The 20,077-nt window shown below is 40.2% G+C and overlaps 1 protein-coding gene across 1 annotated transcript in view; it reads left to right on the top strand.

Annotated features, from left to right (window-relative positions):
• The window catches only part of LOC145347031 (peroxidasin homolog), a 403,231-nt gene that overhangs the window by 195,835 nt on the left and 187,319 nt on the right, over positions 1 to 20,077 (top strand). Inside the window, exon 5 of the mRNA XM_080194932.1 lies at positions 16,434 to 16,505. Within this exon, the coding sequence (XP_080051058.1) occupies positions 16,434 to 16,505 (72 nt within the window). The remainder of the gene's footprint in view (positions 1 to 16,433; positions 16,506 to 20,077) is intronic.

Here is a 20,077-nt window from a genome sequence, read left to right on the forward strand (position 1 = left end):
ATCATTTCCCACATTCTGTACACACTCCCCAAATTTCCACCCACATTACCCTCAATATTTCAGCTGCAAAGGGCAACTTCTCATCAGGAGAGTGAAGGGTGCAAAATTGGTCTCCCTAGTATGTGTTGTTTGATTGCTATTCACACACGCACACTTGCTATATTGGTGAGGCAACTGGCATGCACATGGTTAACATCTGGCAGAAGTATCCAGAGAACGTAGATCATGATGTCAATGCAATGCTGATTTGATGCCAAGGCAACCATTTTGAAGCTCAACACTCCAGCCTCTCTCATCCTCATGCAACTGATTATATGTTACGAAGAAGGAAGGAACTCCCACTACTGCCATTTAACGGGATCTTCAATGACTTACAGGTTAGTTTTTGGTTGATTTCTTCTAAATGTTGAAGGCTAGACCAGTGCAGTGGGCTGGCAGATTCAAGCACCCTTGGGAGACACGGCCTCTGTGCGCCTCCCGACCACTACATTTGCGGTGTTGTCAGCTCTGCGCCAAAAATTGGCACAGGGCTATGTAGATTATTAAAATGAGAATTTTCTTTTTAATCTCTGAGCCCGTTAACCTTTCCAATGTCCCCACCGCTTCCCGCCCTGCCAGGAGTTTTTCACTCCAGTGGCATTTACAACAACTCCCCACTGGAGGGGAGCTGGCAGCCCAACCCCACTGGAGTGAAGAGGGGCCATGGAGCTCCCCCCCCCCCCCCAGAAAGATCAGGGATTGGAGTGTGCCCTCTGGGCATTGCCAGCTTGGCACTGACAGCCTTCCCCCTGGGGCAAAGTGGCAATACCCAGGAGACACCTTGGCACTGCCCACCAGGACAGATTGAGGTTGGTGAGGGTCCCGCTGCACTTGGCAGTGATGGAGTTGGGGGCCCGAATGTGTATGGGAGTCCAACGATCGGCGGGGCAGGGTGGGGGTGCTGTACGGCCAGTGTTGTGGTGCTGGCCAGCAGTCAAGCTGGCCAGTGATTGAGAGGCCAGTAGTGTGAGGCCACTGTGCATGCACCATTCTCCACTCTGACAGATCGGCACATGCGCAATGGTCCACTCAGCGCTATGCTGCTGGCCTCTCCAGTATGAATAAGTGCCATCCACTGGTTTTTAATGAGATTCTCACAAGTTTACTCTGCAGTGCACAGCGTGGAGGAGATTCATTTTGAAACTTCAGCTGGAAAAGATAACGGGATTTACTCCAGTTTTATGCAAATTCCGCACTTAGACTGTTTTTGGGAGAATCCCACATAGTGTATTAATTATACAATTGTTTGCTTATTTTGATAGTTCTGTCAGTGCAGGGGCATACAAAGGACGATAAGGTAGATGCTAAATGACATTATGCTGACTTCAAGATTTGTGCACAAACCAGTTGCTCCCAGGCATGTGTGTATTAGTAGACGTTCCCTAAAGAATTGGTGGACTGAGCAGAGACCACACAGTGCAGGAAAGACTGCAGGAAGAGGGAGAGGAAGGAAGGGTGAAGGATTTTCAGCAGGAGAAACCTTGCACAGGATGTTCAGGGAGCACATAGAATCCCTCTAGTGCAGAAAGATGCCATTCAACCCATCAAGCCAACGCTTACAACAGTCCCATCTGGGTCCTTTTCTCATAGCTCCACATATTTATCCTGCTAACCTCCCTGACACTAAGGGGCCAATTAACCTAAATTGCCCGTCTTTGGACTGTGGGACGAAATCGGAACACTCAGAGGAAGCCCATGTAAACTCCACACAATCACCTGAGGCTGGAATTGAACCTGGGTGCCTGGCACTGTGAAGCCGCAATGCTTGTACTGTGCCATTCTGCTGCCCATACTTGAACATGCTTCAGGGAGGAACAATGTGTCAGATATTTGTACTTCAGCAAAGATGTTGAGCCAGATTTTTGTTAATGAGGCAGTGTATTCTCCATATTAATGGCCGCTCTATGCATTATATTTGCTCCAGGGAGACAGGAGAGCCTCAAGTTTAGCATGCTGACGCTAGAAGTCGTTTGGAAAAGGCCACGTAGACGTGCAAATACGAAGGCAGGCTGGTTAAAAAGCCTTCCTTGGTTCTCTGGCACTTTGACCCCTCTGTAATAAAGGTTATAAGTGCTCTAGCCCTCACCCCTCACACTTCCTCACCCTGCCCCTAACACCCCATTTCTCTTCACATCTTCTATGCCCTCTCATTCCCCCACTTCCCCTCTAAACCTACTCACCCAGTACACACCATGTACAATAGCTAATGACCCTTTTAATAACAATGGCAAGTCTTGAAATGCTCATGAAAATAAAACCCAATCAGGATACTTTGAAGAAAAACCTGCTCTTGCAATTATATAAAACTGTATCAGGTACTGTCATTCATAGTTTCAATAACAGAAGATTGACCCCACTTCACCCTTCTTAATGTTATCCAAATAAACATACAGATTTTTTTAGAATCCCTATAGTACAGAAGTAGGCCATTTGGCCCATCAAGTTTACACTGACTGTCTGACATAACATCTTACCCAGCCCCTATCCCCATAACCCTACATGTTCACGATGCTAATTCCTCTAACCTATTCAGCTTGGGACTCTTACGGATAATTTAGCATGGCCAATCAACATAACTTGCACATCTTTGGACTGCAGGAAGAAACCTTGCCCTTTGCCCTAAGCTTTGTGTTGCACCAGACGCAGATCAGTGTACATTCTGAAATATGTGCAGTGTCAGTACTGAGCTGGTGGCTCTGGGTGTGAAATCAAATGACATGCTGTGTCTTTGTCATCACCCTTTTTTGTTGTTCCTCCACTGTCTGATCAAGTGCAATTCTTGGGTATCTGGAAGGAAACAGGCATAAGGGTAAGGTTGCAATTCGCAGGGGGTGGGGGGAGGAAAGAGATGCATGTTTACACCATTAACCTCTTGTAAATCAGAAGCGATTGTAGGATATAATATGTTAGAAGCAGGATTAGGTACCATCACGTTTGATGGTTTCAGCCCACCAGACGTATAAGAGACGTGTAAGATAATGAAGGGGATGGATAGGGTAGAGGTAGAGAGATTCTTCCCGCTTAGAAAGGATAGCAGGACTAGAGGGCACAGCCTCAAGATAAGTGGGGGGGGGGCGTCACAGTTTAGATCAGAGTTGAGGAGGAACTTCTTCACTCAAAGGGTGGTGAATCTCTGGAATTCTCTGCCCGTTGAAGTGGTGGTGGCTACCTTGCTAAATATATTTAAGTCACGGGTAGATAGGTTTCTGATAGATAAGGGAATTAAGGGTTATGGGGAGAAAGCGGGAAAGTGGAACTGAGCCACTTCAGATCAGCCATGATCTTATTGAATGGCGGGGCAGGCTCGAAGGGCTCGATGGCCTACTCCTGCTCCTATTTCTTATGTTCTTATGTTCACCATTAGCTGCAACAGCCATCTGAATAACGGCCAACACGATCTACTCCATGATGCTTAGGAGATGCTGCCTCCAGTTATGTGCCACCATGAGCTGCAAGGGAACAGGAAATATTTCAGTGAATGCAATACAGGTGTTTGGGTGATAGAATTAAACAGTGTAGAAAAGACCCTTTGGCCCATCGAGTCTGCACCAATGTAGCTGTCTTTGATGCAAAAAGAAATCAGAATCTTTTTAGCTTCTACATTCACTCATATTTAAATAGTTTTATGGAAAGATATTTAGATGTGATTTTACGTTGTTCCTTTTTGCTTCTTGTTTAGATGCCTATGAAGATCCTTTAATGTGATTGGTTGGTTGGACAACGTGATGATATCACTCTATGAATGTCAGGTGAAGAATGTTGCAACTAGCTACAGCAATACTGCACAGTATGGAGGCGCAACTTTTACCAGAGAGATCACTAGATCTCCAATCCAGGTTTACGTTATGCTTTACAGTGGGTGCCCTTGCTTCTCTGGGGACCAGAAAATTCAGGCCATTTTTTTCAATAAAACACTAATTAGAAGCCATAGAGCAAATTGGCAGGTCTCTTTACTTCACATTCTGTTTTCACTCTTTGCCATATTGATACATTTCACAACAAACACATTAGCTTAAATTTTCCATTCCATTCTGCCCAGTTTCTATCTTGATAGGAATGCTGGATCTTTACCCATTGTATGTGTCATTTCTATTTTTGGTGTGTACTTTACCAGGGAAGCAAGACCCTGTCTGAGACAGACAGGCAATTCCCATAAATAGTAAAACATGGTCAGAACTGCCCTGCCTGTTTGTCAAAAGGTTCAGACACGTAAGACATTCAGTCATATTTATGCCTATGTGAATAGGGCCCTGATAATAACAAATAAGTGGAAAGGATATGAATTTGGGGAAGGTTAGCAATTAAGAAATCTGAAAGTACCAGGCTTCCGAGGGGTTCTGTTGAATATAACAGCAGGACCTGATTTATCTTTTTAATTTTCTGTTTCTCATCTGCAGTTACCAGAGTGAAGGCTAGATAGCTGGTTGTCAGATGGGTGGACCTGCCAGCTCCAGACAATGGCCAGGGATAAGTAGTTAATGGATCAGTCATCAGGGAGGGGCTGGAGAAAGTGGTCACATCCTGTGGGTGGAAGTGATTGGTGAGATCACAGGGGAGGTGGAGGCAGGCAGTTGATAGGGGAATGGGAATTATATAAGAATTTAATGACACAATAAGCTGGAATAAGTCATTTGGCCTTTCAGACATGCTCCATCGTTCTGTGAGAATCAAAGTTGATCTTCCACCTCAATTTATGTATTTATTTATTTGCATCACAAGTAGACTTACATTAACCCTGCAATGTTACTGTGAAAATTGCCTAGTCGCCACACTCCAGCACCTGTTTGGGTGACACTGAGGGAGAATTTAGCATAGCCAATGCATCTAACTGGCACATCTTTTGGACTGTGGGAGGAAATTGGAGAAACCGCATGCAGACACAGGGAGAATATGCAAATTCCATACAGACAGTGACCCAAGCTGGGAATCGAACCCAGGTCCCTGACATTGTGAAGCAGCAGTGCTAACCAGTGTGCCACCGTTCTGCCCATTCCGTCTTACTTTATTATATCCCTTAATTCTCTTGATACCCAAAAATCGATCATCCTCTGTCTTAAATGTACTCATGATGTGGAGATGCCAGTGTTGGACTGAAAAGGGCACAGTGAGAAATCGCACAAAGCCAAGCTAAAGTCCAACAGGTTTATTTGGAATCATGAGCTTTCAAAGCATTGCTCCTTCATCAGGTGGGTGTTCATCAGCCAACCAGCCAGCTAGTCACACTCACCTGATGAATGAGCAGCGCTCTGGAAGTTCATGATTCCAAATAATCCTGATGGACTTTAACCTGGTATTGTGAGACTTCTTTAAATCTATCAAAGCATCCACAACTCCTCTGGGGATAAAGAATCCGTAAGATTTACAATTCTTTAAGTGAAGATATTTCTCTTCAGCTCAATTGTAACTGGTCAGCGCTGGCACCCTGTTTTGTAGAGTTTCCAACAAGGGCAAATATTTGTTTGCGCATCTATGCTATTAATGCCCACAAGACTTCTGTATGTTCCAATTACGCCATCTCTCATTCTTTTGTACACCAGATAATATAGGCCTAGTTTAGTCAATCCCTTCTCATAGGACAATACCCTCATCCCAGGATCCAGTCTAGTCAACCTTCTTTACTCCCCCTCTAGTGAAAGTATTTCTATCTTAGGGAAGATCCTGGTGGTGAGTGGGAATGGAAAATCCCAGCCTATCATTTATACTCCAATGCCTTTTACATCAAAAGCTAACACATCATTTGTCTTCCTAATTGTTTGGGGCACCCACATGTTAACCTTCAGTGATCTACGTACAAGGCCAACCAAGTCTCTCTTTATGCAGAGTTACCATTCTCTCACCATTTAAAATAGATTGTTTTATTTCTGTTTCTCCTACCGAAGTGGATATATTCGCTAAGATAAAAAGCAAAATAATGCAGATTCTAGAATCTGAAACAGAAACAAAAAATGCTGGAAAATTTCAGCAGATCTGACAGCATCTGTGGAGAGAGAATTGAGCCAATGTTTTGAATCTGGATCACCTTTCCAGACTTAAAATGTTGGCTCTATTCTCTCTCCACAGATGCTATCAGATCTACTGAAATTTTCCAGCATTTTCTTCTTTTGTTTGTGTTGGATATATTCACTCTTGGCTCTATTGCATTCCAGCTGTATTGTTCTTGCCCACTTTCCCAACTTGTCTCTCCTAATTCATCCCCTGTGCACCTTCTATGCTGCTTACTTTCCCATCCAACTTTGTATTGTCAGCAATGTTAGATATGTTACACTCAGTCCCATCATCTAAATCTTAACGTAGATTGCAAGTAATTGAAGTCCAACTGTTGATTTTTGTATTATCTCACCCATTTATTCCTAATCTGTTTGCCTGTTCACTATCCAATCCTTAATCCATGGTCATACATTTTCCCTCAATTCTGAGTCCTAATTTTTTTGTAATAAAACCGCTAATGTGGCACCTTTAAAATGCTTTTCTAAAAAATACACACACTTCTTGCATTAGTTTTACATTCTATGAGCTACACCTTCAAAAAAAACTTTAAAAGATTTGTTAAATGTGATTTTCTGTTCATAAATCCAAGTTGACTCAGTTTAATCATATTGTGAGTTTTCTAAGTGCCCTATTACCATACCCCTAATAATCAATTCTAGCATTTCGTCTATGACTGATGTTCGGCAAACAGGATTACTTGTTGGGCCAGGCTTACCCTGGCTCAAAAACTGTGCTAAAGGCAGTTGCCTATTGCATCTGGCTCTTTATATCTCTCTTTAGCTGCCGGGTGATCCAAAGCCTGGGGAACGCAGCTACAGGTGGTTAAAAATGAAAGTAACTTTTAACTTGGAAGCACAACAGCCACTTTTAAAATGTTTCAAATAAGGGCCAGCTTCTGACAGTGTGTCTACTTGTAATCCTGATCATCTGTTAAAATTGGAACTGTGAGAGGTTTGGTGTTGGATTGCCCATGTTTAAAATTCTTAACCATTATTGAGAAAAATGTTGGCTAGTTCCTCAGCAGCAAATTACAATACAACATAATTTTATTGACACAGTACTAAAACACACAAATCAGGGTGTTTAGCCAAATCAACCAAGATGACACACAGCAATTCATCACGTTTTGGCATGATCACCAAGTGACAAATGTCTGAACTGCTTTTTCAGGAGTATCAGTTACCTGGGGCCTCATTCAGAACCTGTCAACCTACTGTTAGGGCACCTATAGTAACCATACGGTGCACAGGTACCATATCCAGTAATATCAGCAGTCAATTGCTGCTGTATCTCTTTCCAGCAGGATAGGGTGCAACCAAGAAGGATGGTATTGTGCATTGGCTTAGTAGAAAACAACTCTTGCATACAGTGCCGTGCCATCTTCCTCTCAGCAGCCATCATGTGGTAGTTCAGGAACTTGGATACTCTTTCCCTCAGGCTCATTCTTGCACTGTGTGATTTTTTTTTCTTTCATTTTGTCACTTTTCAATCACCTCTTTCTTCCTCAGCAAAGCATCTTACTGAATTCAAATACCTTCTGAAGGATTTTAGAACTTTTCCCAATTTATTGTGATACTCTTTAATTTTCAGATTCCTTTTTAATTTCATTTACCTACATTTTTCCTCTTCCAGTCTTCTCCTTGCGTTCACCCAAAGCCAAGTCTGCAGCTGTGCAAATTATCATATTAAGTTATTTTCAGAAGTTCAGATAAAGTAAACATACTTCCATCTGAGTCTGTCCAAAATCCTTTTCTGACCATCTGGGTTATAAACTGCACCTACATTGGGAAACTCTGAGTGTTAATTTTATAAATGTAACACAAAGGCTCATGAAAACATGTTTCTGGCAAAAGTTTAGAAAATAATATAATAATAGATTATCAACACAACTTCATTCAAGTTTTGCAGAATATGACAGTAGTTATATAAATCAGGGCACATTGGCTGATATTAAGCAAATCATCTGCAAAATTGTGGAAAAACAAGCCGCTACATTACCATCAGTATGTCTACTCAGGGGGTTTGTGTGCTATCAAAACATAAGCCTGTTGACAGTTGTACATGTATAAGTACCAAATACCCCTAACATGAACTTCTCTTTCTTGCAATGAAAACGCTTTGTGACACAAATCCATATCAATACGAAACACAATGGCCTGGATTTTTTCTGAAATTGTCAGCGTTCACGGCATTATGAGTGTGAAACAGCAATTCCTGGCGTCTGCCACAGATGCAGTTAAATGCAAAAACCCAGAAGTTGCTATCACGATTCACTGTTCAGTGATTCAATGTTCCTCCATATCACTACTCTTGAGGTGGCTCAAAGGGCCGAATGGCCTCTTTCTGTTCCTATTTTCTATGTTTCCTGTAGATGGAAATCTTAGGAATCACTTGAAGTTTTACCTTACTACTGTAAAAACTGTTGAAAAAGTTGAACCTTGTCGAATAAGGAATAATTAGGTCTTTAATGGCCTTCTAAGTTCATAATTATTCTTGAACAATCTGTTTGGTCCTGAAAATGAATTTTATATTTGTTAAATGTCATTTTTTTCTTTTTAGGATGAACATTCCACTGGTTTTTAACTTAATAAAATTATTTTCTTTTTGAATTTTGTTTAGTATGTTTAATATTCTTTATTAATTCCTGGTAAACGTCCCTATCTTAATTTTGTTCTTTATAAAATCATTAAAAAGTGAAGAATAATCTGTGCATTTGACTTTCTGGATTGCTTGCAGTGTGAGATCTGCAGTGTGATTGGAAGTTTAGCCTACTTGATGATATAACTGTTGCTGGGTGTCAGATATCACCCATAGTTGGTGCAGCATCAAAGTAATATCAGGTTTGATGACATTCATGCTTTCTTTGAGGTCAGCGTTGAACACCGTATCTTTGTCACTGACATCGAAATTAGGGCGAAAGAAATGGCTTTAGAACCAAAGCAATCAATTAAGGCAATAATGCCAGAATTCATTTGGGGTCAAGTTTTGTTTTCTGTTTTGGATTGCTGGGTGCGGATGGTAGCAAATAAAGGAGTTCCTATTGTTAAATGTAGTTTTGACAATTTCGAGCAATGACTGTGATTATAACTGAGCTTGGCACTGTCCCTTTTCATCTTGCTGATCAAGTTGAGCCAAGTATCTGTCTAACTGATGATCTCTTCATTGTCAATGAATGCCAGACAAAATCCTTAAGCTTGCCAGCGACAATCCTGTCTGTTAACTGTATCCTTCCATCTCTTCCTCGCATGTCTAATTGTTAAGTGTTTCTCCTGGATGGTGTTTCAGATTTCAGTCTGGTCATTCCATTATTGCTTCCAGAAATGATGGGTTGAACAACTTGGTGGGGTGTTTAATTCCAAATGGAATATCACCTACTGGGAAGGATGGACGATGACTAGAAGGATTCTTTAGTGACCTAATCCAAGGATCATATTCTTGAGTCCAGAAAATTGTGAATTGCTTTGAACAGAGTAGAATTATTTTTGTCCTTCTGTTTGTCTAAAAGACGAAGGTTGGGTCTTCAATGTGCAGAGGTGTGTTCATCAGCAGCTGGAGTGCAAAATAATCCTGATGTTCCTCCAGCCAATTCTTCCTTTTCATCTTACTTAAAATGTGCTTCACATTAAAAGCTGTCATCCTGATCTTCTGCAAACTGGAGCCCTCCACTAGCCAACAGATTCCAATTATCAGCTGCTTGAGCAGGTGGCAAGGGCACCTCCCACCGCTTTAGACATTTACATGTAGCAGTGACTTTCACATCTACCAGCAGTGGAGAGGGTTGGGGCCAGAAGAGGTCTAATCAGTAAAGTTAAAAGTTTTTTTTTCCATTTTTTCTGGGCCCAGAGAAGCAGGAGTTTACCTGCTGGTCTGAAAAAAAATGTTTGGATCTCTTCAGCCCATACTCGCATAATTGACGGACCCATGAGGGGCAGTATAGCAACTCATCTTTCCACCTCCTATGTATTGGCTATGCATCACTGCCCATCTGGAGTGGGATTTAAATGAGGCTTGATGCAATTGGAATTTATCGGGCTAACAATTGGTTTGCTCTTTTTTTCAGGCACGTGGGTCACAATTTGCAACCTACCTGTGATGTTTTCTTTTTGAATATATTTAGGACAGCTACCTACTTACCATGGTTCCAGTGTAGGATTGAGCATCTGCCTTATCTGTTGCCTCTACCCCCCCACCCCTACTGATCATCCCTACTCCCTTGGCACTGCCCAATGCCTGGTAGGCAATGCTAAGGTACCCCTTGGGCATTGCCACTTTTCTTCTTGGGCAGTGCCAGGTGGCCAGGCTGGCACTACCTAGGGGGCACCCTCCTTCCAGAAATCAGTACAGAACTGATGGCGCTACAAATCCTGGCCCTGGAGGCCATGGTACCTAGTGGGGAGCCCAGTAAATGGCCTCCACTGATGTCCCCCGGCCCATTGCACTGCTAGCTCAGCACAGCAGGCTGGGAAAATCAGCCCCTTGATATTCTACGACTCTCCGTTTAATATTTTCCTCAGAGATAGATTCTTTTTCATTTCCGTTATTTTTATCTGTCTCTCACAAAGAGTAAACATTACTTAAAGATAATTAGCAATTTGAGGAATTTTGTAGTGAAATGAATGTCACAGGCCCTGTCATAAATAAGATATGAGTAGCTTAAACCATGGCTAGAATTCTCCGACCTTGCCTGTAGCTGGAATTCTCTGGTCCCGCTGCAGTGGACGGAGATTTGGTTAAGCACCAAATTCTCTGTTCTCGCTGATGCTGGTGCCGGGGCATATGAGACCGAGCGTTCCTGATCGTGTTTACTCAAACATGTATTTAAATAAGTATTCAATGCTCAGTGATGCCTAATGCTTTCAAAATAACATGGTTCAGGATGAAGAACTAACGAAATCTCCTCAAATGTGATAATACCTTAAATTTTGCATAAATAATATTTATTGCAAATTAATGGTGCATGCTTTCACAATGTCCTGAAACATTAATGAACTCCTGATTATAGCTCTGTGTTTGCAGCCTTCCTGGATTACTATTAATTAATCATTTTTGCTGGATGCCAAGTTCTAAAAATTAATCAAGTTAATTATTTATGGAAAAGTAATTTTAGTGCTACAATTGGAACCTAGCACACTGGGAAAATTGTAAGCAGCAAATCATTTGTTGATGGAACATATTCTGCTCAACCTACAAAGGTTACTTGTCAGCAAGATTATCTCTCTTGGTCGAGTGACCATGGTCACACATTTTACCAATTCAGTCCCTTCTCCTGTCATACATTGCAATGTATGTGCATCATTTGCCATATATACTTGTTTACAATCATAATAGAAGCAGCTCTGACATTTTGGCCAGAGTTTTACCGGCATACCCGTCCAAGGCTTGTAAGATCATGCCAACGGAGAATGCTGGTAAAATCAGCGTCCTTATCTTTAATTGAGAAAGCAAAATGAAATATCAAGGGTGCACCAAGCTTAAACAGTCTTGCCAAGGTGGATGTAGGAAGGATGTTTCCTCTTGTGGCTAAGTGCCGAACTAGGGGGCACTGTTTTAAAATTGGGGATCGCTTTTATAGGCAGAGATGAGGAGAATTTCTATCCCTCAGAGGGAGCTGTGACTTTGGAACTTTACCTCAAAAGCAGTGATAATGAGGTCATTGAATATCTTTGAGCTGGACGTAGATAGCAAGAGAATAAAAGGTTATTGGGCATAGGTGTGAATGTGAAACTTAAAACACAAACAGATAAGCCGCTCAAGACGCCAACTCCACAGGCTCCATGTTTATCCTGAATCATGCACTGAAAGGATGAGAATACCACAATGAGTTGTGAGGAATCCTACCACAGCCCTGGCCCTCATCCCTTCAAGCCTCTGTGACTTTCACCCAAGCATTTCTCATTTCACAGAGTGGATATCTGCTCTCAGTCCTAACATCCCCTCTGACACAACAGCCATGTCTCCACATTATTTTCCCTGTACACAAGCAGGGTGAATAGCATTGAGCCTCCATTTTCTCATGGCATCAGACCCATACAGTGCAGAAGAGGCCCTTCAGCCCATTGAATCTGCAACGACAATATGTTTTAAATGGTGAGAAATGGTAACTCTTTGCATTCAGAGGGACCTGTCTGGCCTTGTACATTGATTACAGAAAGTTAACATGTGGGTGCAGCAAGCGATTAGGAAGGCAAATGGTGTGTTAGCTTTTGGTACAAAAGGGATTGGGATATAAATGATAGGCTGGGATTTTACGGTCCTGCCCACCATTCCAAAGAAGGACATATTTTCTTCAGAAGGAGTACAACAATGGTTCACTAGACTGCTTCATGGGGTGTGGGGATTGTTCTATGAGAAGGGATTGAGTAAACTAGGTCTACATTACCTGGGGTTCAAAAGAATAAAAGGTGATGTAGTTGAAATATATAAAAGCCTTGTGCGGATGAACAAAGTAGATGGTTAAACAACTGATTCCGCCCCCCCCCCCATCCTTTCTGGCTCTGAACTGTACTTGTCTGTGTCTTTAGCATTCTCCCTGATGTCCCCTGATGCATAAATGGCTGCCTCAGTGCTCACCTCCAACACCCCTCTCAGAGGTGAAGGTGCCTGATTCACACTTACGTAGAGCTGTTGTAAATGATGTCATGCTGGCACTACTGGATGTTTGATGCAGCAAGTTCCCGATATTCCGCAGTGTGTTTCACATTACTGTGCCAGCACACACGGTACAAAATTGCAAAACACGATTCACTGGCAAGGATCACATGTTTCAGGTCCCTCTGAATGCAAAGAGTTACCATTTCTCACCATTTAAAAAATATTGCCGTTGCAGACTCAGTGGGCCGAAGAGCCTCTTCTGCACTGTGTGGGTCAGATGCCATGAGAAAATGGAGGCTCAACGCTATTCACCCTGGTTGTGTACGGGGAAAATAATGTGGAGACATGGCTGTTGTGTCAGAGGGATGTTAGGACGGAGAGCAGATATCCACCGTGTGAAATGGGAAACGCTCGGGTGAAAGACACAGAGGCTTGAAGGGATGAGGGTCAGGGCTATGGTAGGATTCCTCACAGCTCATTGTGGTATTCTCATCCTTTAAGTCCATGAGTTTTCTGGATTTTGAGCATGCCGCCATTTCTGCATACAGAGAGTCTGGGCTCGAGATTCCACACAACATGTTTTGTATTCAGGAGTGCAAGATTTTGCAATAATTTAAAGGACTGACCTTGGATGGGAAGTTTTATGTTATATAGAAGGTACAAGAGACAGCCGTATTTATTCTTTATTGGAAGGAACAGTTTTGAATTTTTGAAACTAAAAGTTGAATGTCATCCCCTGAGGTGAGTTTGGTGACAGGGGTCAGCATTTACTTGGGCTTGATGATGGTGAGTGAGAATTTCATCACTTTTCTACCTCTGCCCCAGTTATGTCTGGCTGGGAAAGGTATTCATTTGATGGTAGGCACAGTACTTGCCATGTAGGAAGCCTGGAGCTGGGCAGCTGGATTGATGGGCAAGTAGGCTCAAATGCACTCAGTGCCTGGTTAAGGGACCCGGCATTGGGAAGGTGGGGAAGGGGACGAGGGTTGCCTGCTGAAAGATAACCACATCACGGAGTTGATGTGGCCTGGATCCCTCTGAGCATTCTAGGACTCTGATTGGCCAGCAGCTCTTGCTGGGATTGGGCAGGGGTATTTTGCAGAATTCTTCACTCAGGGTCCTCGATCCTGTCCAGTTATGTGCCCAATTGGAGGTAATGCAGAGATTTCAACTGCTTTTTAGCCTCCATTAAATACCACCCTCTTATTCTGATGGTTATTGTAAGGTTTTATAGCTGAGTCATATCCTTTTTTAATTAAGAGGTTAAATATTTGACAGTATTTATAAGAAGCACGTAATTTTGCTTCCTCTATTTTCTTAGATTTATATATGTGGAAATCTTAAGACTTTGACATCTCCACAGTTCTGAAACATTTACATGAAGGTAGGTAGCAATTAAATAGTTTCAGGCTTTCAAGACATGCTTCAGACGAGACCTAGATTTTTTGAGTGTATTGTCAGCAATGGCTCATCTGATTTAATGGAGTACTATTGCCATTATGATTCAAAAAACTCGAGCTCAATTCCATCTGCAGTAAAGAACTTGCCTGTCCAACAATCAGGACATGATGACTCAACAGGTGAGTGAGGTGGTTAGAATACAAGTTGATTTCGAATGAGGTGAGTGGCACTTCACATAGCAATAATAGCATATGCTAGAATCTGACAAGTAAAGCTGTGGTGCCTTAGCAGAAGAAAGCATTCAACTGAGAGTCTCAAATGTACTTTCAGAGCTTCAAAAAAAGTTACCACATGAAATGTTTTCCAGGTTCTGGCAAGTATTTTTCCACTGAAATCTTCAATACCGCCAAGTTTTCTTTGCTGGCTTTTATTGTGTGGCTTTACATTACATTGTGGGACAGGTGACAATGTTTTTCTTCTGCTTTGCTTCCGTTTTAAAACAAAATCATAACTGTAGGCCAGGGCTTCCCTTGAAAAATAACATGTGGTGGGAAGAATATTTTTTTGATGACATGCACTTCTGAAATAAACTGAAATATATTTAATTACTGCAGCATTTCAAAACACAAATTATCTGTTTACAGTTGTTAACTATTCTAGCCATAAAATGGTTGTGTAAAAAATCGATGATCATTATGTTATTAGGCCATTTTTGCTCCTTTCATCTCCTGAAGTTGTTTGAGTCCAGCCCTGCAGCTATAGGTTTTCTTTACATTCACATATCTACAATGGTATATGTGTCCTGAAGTTATTAATACTACATTCGAACTTGTGTGTGCATCATAACTGAAAACAACTTGGTCCTTACGCAACACCCACTTTCCAGCAGCAACTATCAACCAAAGGTAGAATTTTGTCTGATTTTTCAGTCTCCATAAAGGTGACAGGGTTCATCACAAGACCCTTCTCAGATCGGTCAGCTCAGCCTTTCCATCTTGGGCAATTATTATAAGATTTCAATTTGTTGTGAAAGACTGTCAGTTTCATTGTTCTTTTTCTTTAATGCCATATTTATAAATTCTGCATTGTTACACCTCGAAGTATAGCTACATGCTATATTGATGATTATGACCAAATGAGTAAATGGGTACAATAAAACATCTTAATGGGAAAAGCTTAGTGGTGAGCAGATATTCCCTGCACCAATAATTCCTGTAAGCAAACAAATTGTGCCTTTGGCAAAATTGGCCACCTTAATCAAATTTTTTATTGGCAGGACGCCATTAATTGGCGTGTACTATATAGCCTACGATTGAATTTTATGACAGTGACAGTGGAATATTGACTGAGCAGAAGAGGGAAAGCACAAAATATATTTCCTTAAACAACTTGAGGTGATTAAGCATGTTATTCTAGAATTAATTATTGCAGAAAAATTAAATTAACAGAAGCTTTATTAGATTTTTTGCTGCGTGCCTTATTCCCTCTTCTGTTTCCCACTACTGTAAATTGGAACGTTTCTTTTAGCTAATAATATTTTGTATTTTGGAAGTTACTTAGCAGGTTAACTAACCATGGAAGCTTATTAGAGGTTAGTCACTGAATGCTGTGTGCACCATTTGAGCACATGTTTGATCCTGACTTTGAAACTGAAAGAAAATCCCAGATGTAAGAACTGAAATTATTCATTGAAAGAGCAACTTAATTTTTTTCTATGATGATAGAATTCCACCAGTTAATTTCCATCTAACAGGATGTTTTGGGTATTACATGTATCTGAATTGTTAAGCAAAAAAATGGAATGCAAGATATTCTGAGCAAATGGTAATGTGAACTTTAAATTTTAGATAACAATTCCTGACATGGAATCTTCTACTTATTTTGTGGTTTTTCAATTTTTTTAAAATAATTTATAAGAGTTTTGGCCAGATTCTACGCAACTGGGTGACAAAAAAAGTGTGACAGCAGTGGTGGCAACTAAAGAGGGCTGCTGATATTAAATCTGCTGGAAGATGTCAATTGTTTGAGATATCAGGAAATAACAAATTTCATTACACATCTGTGAAATCATATTGTCAGTTTTGTTACAAAATAGAAGGATTTACTGTTAGCTGTGAATAGTTATTCATGGAATTCTATCATCGCTCCAGAAAAAATTGGGAAGAGTCCCAACTGTTAGGATTCATGAGTTTGTGCTCTGTGTGAAACACAATATGTGAATACAGTAGAAAGACCAATGTGATAGAGTTACTGTCTAACACATTGGTACTTACATCAAGCTTTTCATCTTAGTTACACAGAAAAGCTGGTACAAAAAACTCCAATTTACAGTAGCTTGGGTTGGTTTCTGAAAATAAACCACATCCCAGGCATCAATTCTGAATACTAACTCTTAACGTGAATTCTTTCAACAGATACATTCATTTCAACCACATAGAGATACTAGAGCCAGAAACTTTTAGCGACCTTCCCAAACTAGAGAGATTGTAAGTGCTGCATGGACTGCTGTTTAATCTACTTTCTGTGTGTTTTTGTTATTGAACTAACTGATCAAACTAATTGCTTTTCGCACTGGGTTGGTAACTAACATATGTTCCAGCCACATGTCCCTTAAACATGTAGATTGCAATGATGTCTATAACCAATTTTAACAATGTTAATCCGTGGGCACTTTTATTTTACTGATGCCAGGAGAGCAGTGCTCAAATGAAAACCCATATGCTGTGTACATTATTCTCCCCTGTTTAGCAAATAGTCATATTTCCCCTCAGACTGTAAATCCACTGACAGCCAATTTAGTAAAGGAGGTGGGTTCTTTGTGGATGCCCTGACTTGTGTACTTGCAAATTTGGATACATACATGTACTGTGCATGTCTGTGTGTTTTGGAGATAACTCCTTCCTTTCTAAGATAATTGGAGATGCTGTGCATCCAAGAAAATGCATGACACTAATGCCATTGAGATTGCAGATTGTGCAACCAGTGGCAAGAAAGCCAGGTTATGAATGTTATCCTATTGATATGGAAGTGCCTTATCGGGGCCAAAGTTAGCATCTAATTTCATTTAAAAATATCTAACTTTAGTGAATTTGAAATATTTAATGTTAATTGTTAACATTTAAAACTTTACAGTTAAGACTGAGGTATACATGCTTCTGTTTTAAAAGAGTTCCAGAAACCATAATGAAAGGAAATAATCTGAGAACTTCCCAGAGTACATTCAATTTTATGAGGATGAAAATAGTTGTGATTAGAATTTATTAAAACTTTAAAAAGCCTGGTTGGTATTTAATATTATTTTTATATACAACTGGAATAATAGTTAACAGCAATATATTTTTCCCAAAGTCAGAAATCAGGCACTTGAACCAGGACAATTAATGTGCAAAACTTCCCATTGAGATTTTCAGCACAAATGACCTTGGGGATGTTAAATAGGCTGTCACTGCAGGCTGAGCGAAAAGACCAGGACTTTTTGCTTTTAAGTGTAAATTATCAACCTCACACAAGTTCATGTTTGCTTTCAATAATACATTTCTAAAATGTTAGCATCAAAAAATGTCTTCTTGGCATGGAAACATATGCAAATGCAATGAACAAGGAGCTCTATATCAAGCTAGTTATGAGTTATACAAGTAACTTGATTCATTCACACAACCTAGGGTGTATTTCAGAGGGCTATTTAACAAATGAAACATGCTACTGATGTAACATGACAGAAACACTTCATAATACAGGAAAGAGATCTGTGAGGCCATCTTGCTTGTGAATGAACTTCCATAATTGACTTGTATAAAAAATGAAATGTAATATCACTGCTGTTTGACATAGTTGTATGAACCAACAATCTGTTTGATTCTCAGTGAATGATTTTTTAAATAGAATGGTATGACATTCAATTTCTACATATGATCTGTAGAGTAATGAAATGTTTTTCAAGACAGTTATATCTCAGATGATTGTAAATCTGGGTATCATTGTAAACTAGTTGCTTCTCAATTATATAGAGTACCTGGGTTTGATTTTATCTATACTCAGGAATAAATATATTGAAAAGAAGCAATAAAATTATTTTCCCTAAAGTGCAAAGATCTTGTGAATAACCTGATTGCACACTTAAGCAGTTTGTACATTTATTGCCTAATTTGCGCAGTGGATACCTGTACAAAGGAAAGCATCCAAACATTACATTGGTAAAATAGAAGGTGGTAAAGGTGAGATGAAAGGTGTACTTCAACTAGTTTCGTGACAAGATGCTCTCCAAGAACAAAATACTAAAGTCAGTGATTAATATAATAGGTTCATGCACTTAAACAGGCTCTGGATGCCATTCAAGTAGGAAGAACAAAAGGAAGATAATAGTGATAGGAAATGATATTGTCAGAGGGATAGATACGATTCTTTACAAACATGATGGGAACTCCAAAGATTTTGTTGCCTGCTCAGTGCCAGGGTATAAGAGCTTTCCAGAAACCTTCATGTTATGCCTTAATTCATGTGGGATTTTTCTCTTTATTAATTACAGCTCAGAAAATACAAAGAACTCACAGAGACTGTAATTCTGGTTGAACACATATTTTATGGCCCAGATCTGGTCCATGTGTGCAGGAGAACAATTTGGGGCAGAGCAAATTATTCTAATTGCATTGATATCAGTATTAAAATTATACATTTTACAAAAATCATCTGCCTACCTACTTTGCTCACTCTAACCGAATGTGAGCCAATCATTTTAGTATGTGTTCAAAAGTCCTTTCCCACTGTCTCCTTAGCAACCCCTTATCAGGAAATTTGAATTATTCTTTTCATTCTACTGCCTGGGAAGTGTATACTTTCTAAAGCTCACACCAATAAAAGAGTTCATTTTGCTTCTCTCAGTAGCTGTATTGTTTTCAAGGAAGGTGGTTCTTCTTACTTAGCTTTACCCTATCATGCTTAGAGTAGTGTGTAATTGGCCAAGATGTATGCTTTAATATAGAATATAATATGTTTTTAAAAATACATGTTTAAATTCTCTAACAGTGATTATATGTGTTTCTGTGCAAACAATACCTTTGTAACTCCAGGTACTTTGTACTTTTACTATACTATATTCACTTTAAATTAACCTATTCTGATCTATTAGTCTTTTTAGCCCCCAGGTTATCCTAAACCCCTCTAACATAGATTTAAGGACATTTCCTTTTGGCTAAAGTATAAATTGGAGTGGGAAAGCCCCCAACCAGTTGTTGTGTCCAAATGGGAACCAATGACAGAGCTAGAGCCCGTAATGGTGTTCCACTTAGAATGTTTGAAAGCTTAGGGCCAAATTAAAATGCAAAGCATCAAAGGTAATAATTTGTAGATTGTTACCTGAACTACATGTCAATTGGCATTGCATCAAACAGTTTAGAGAAATAAATGCATAGCTTAAAGACTGTGGGAAGAAGGGATTTCAACTTATGGGACAGTGGCATCAGCACTCCAGGAAGAATGAACTATTCCACTGGAATAGACCACACTGAAACCAGTGGCCTGGCCAATCATATAACTAAGGCTGTGAACAGGTTTTTAAACTAAAAGAGTGGAGAGAGGGTTTTTTGTGAAGAGAGATTTTGAAATCCAAAGAGAAAAGTAGAAGCAATGGAGCAGTGTAGCAAATGGGACAGGAAGAGCCAGACAGTTTAACATTAATTATGCATAAGCAAATAAGATCAATGCAGGCATAGCGGTTAAAAAATGAAATTAAAAGTTATTTATCTAAATGAAAAAAAAATCTACAATGAGATAAATGAACAAATAGAGGTAAATAGTTTAGATTTAATTGCCATTGTAGAGACATGGTTGCAAGGTGATCAAGGTCCATCACATTTGCAATAATGAGTTGAAGCCCAACATCAGCATGTAAGGGTTGGGGGTTTTGGTTCAGTCAGACAGCATGGTTCGTGCAGGCTTGGAGGACCGAAGGGCCTGTTTCTGTGCTGTGGTTTTCTTTGTTCTTTGTTCTTCATAATCACACTGACTGGTGGAGCAGGCTTAATGGTCCATATAGTCTTACTGTGGCCCTATATCTTTTGTT

The sequence above is a fragment of the Carcharhinus amblyrhynchos genome, chromosome 8, assembly GCF_965287045.1.
Source record: "Carcharhinus amblyrhynchos chromosome 8, sCarAmb.v2.hapA, whole genome shotgun sequence".
Classification (NCBI taxonomy): Eukaryota; Metazoa; Chordata; class Chondrichthyes; order Carcharhiniformes; family Carcharhinidae; genus Carcharhinus; species Carcharhinus amblyrhynchos.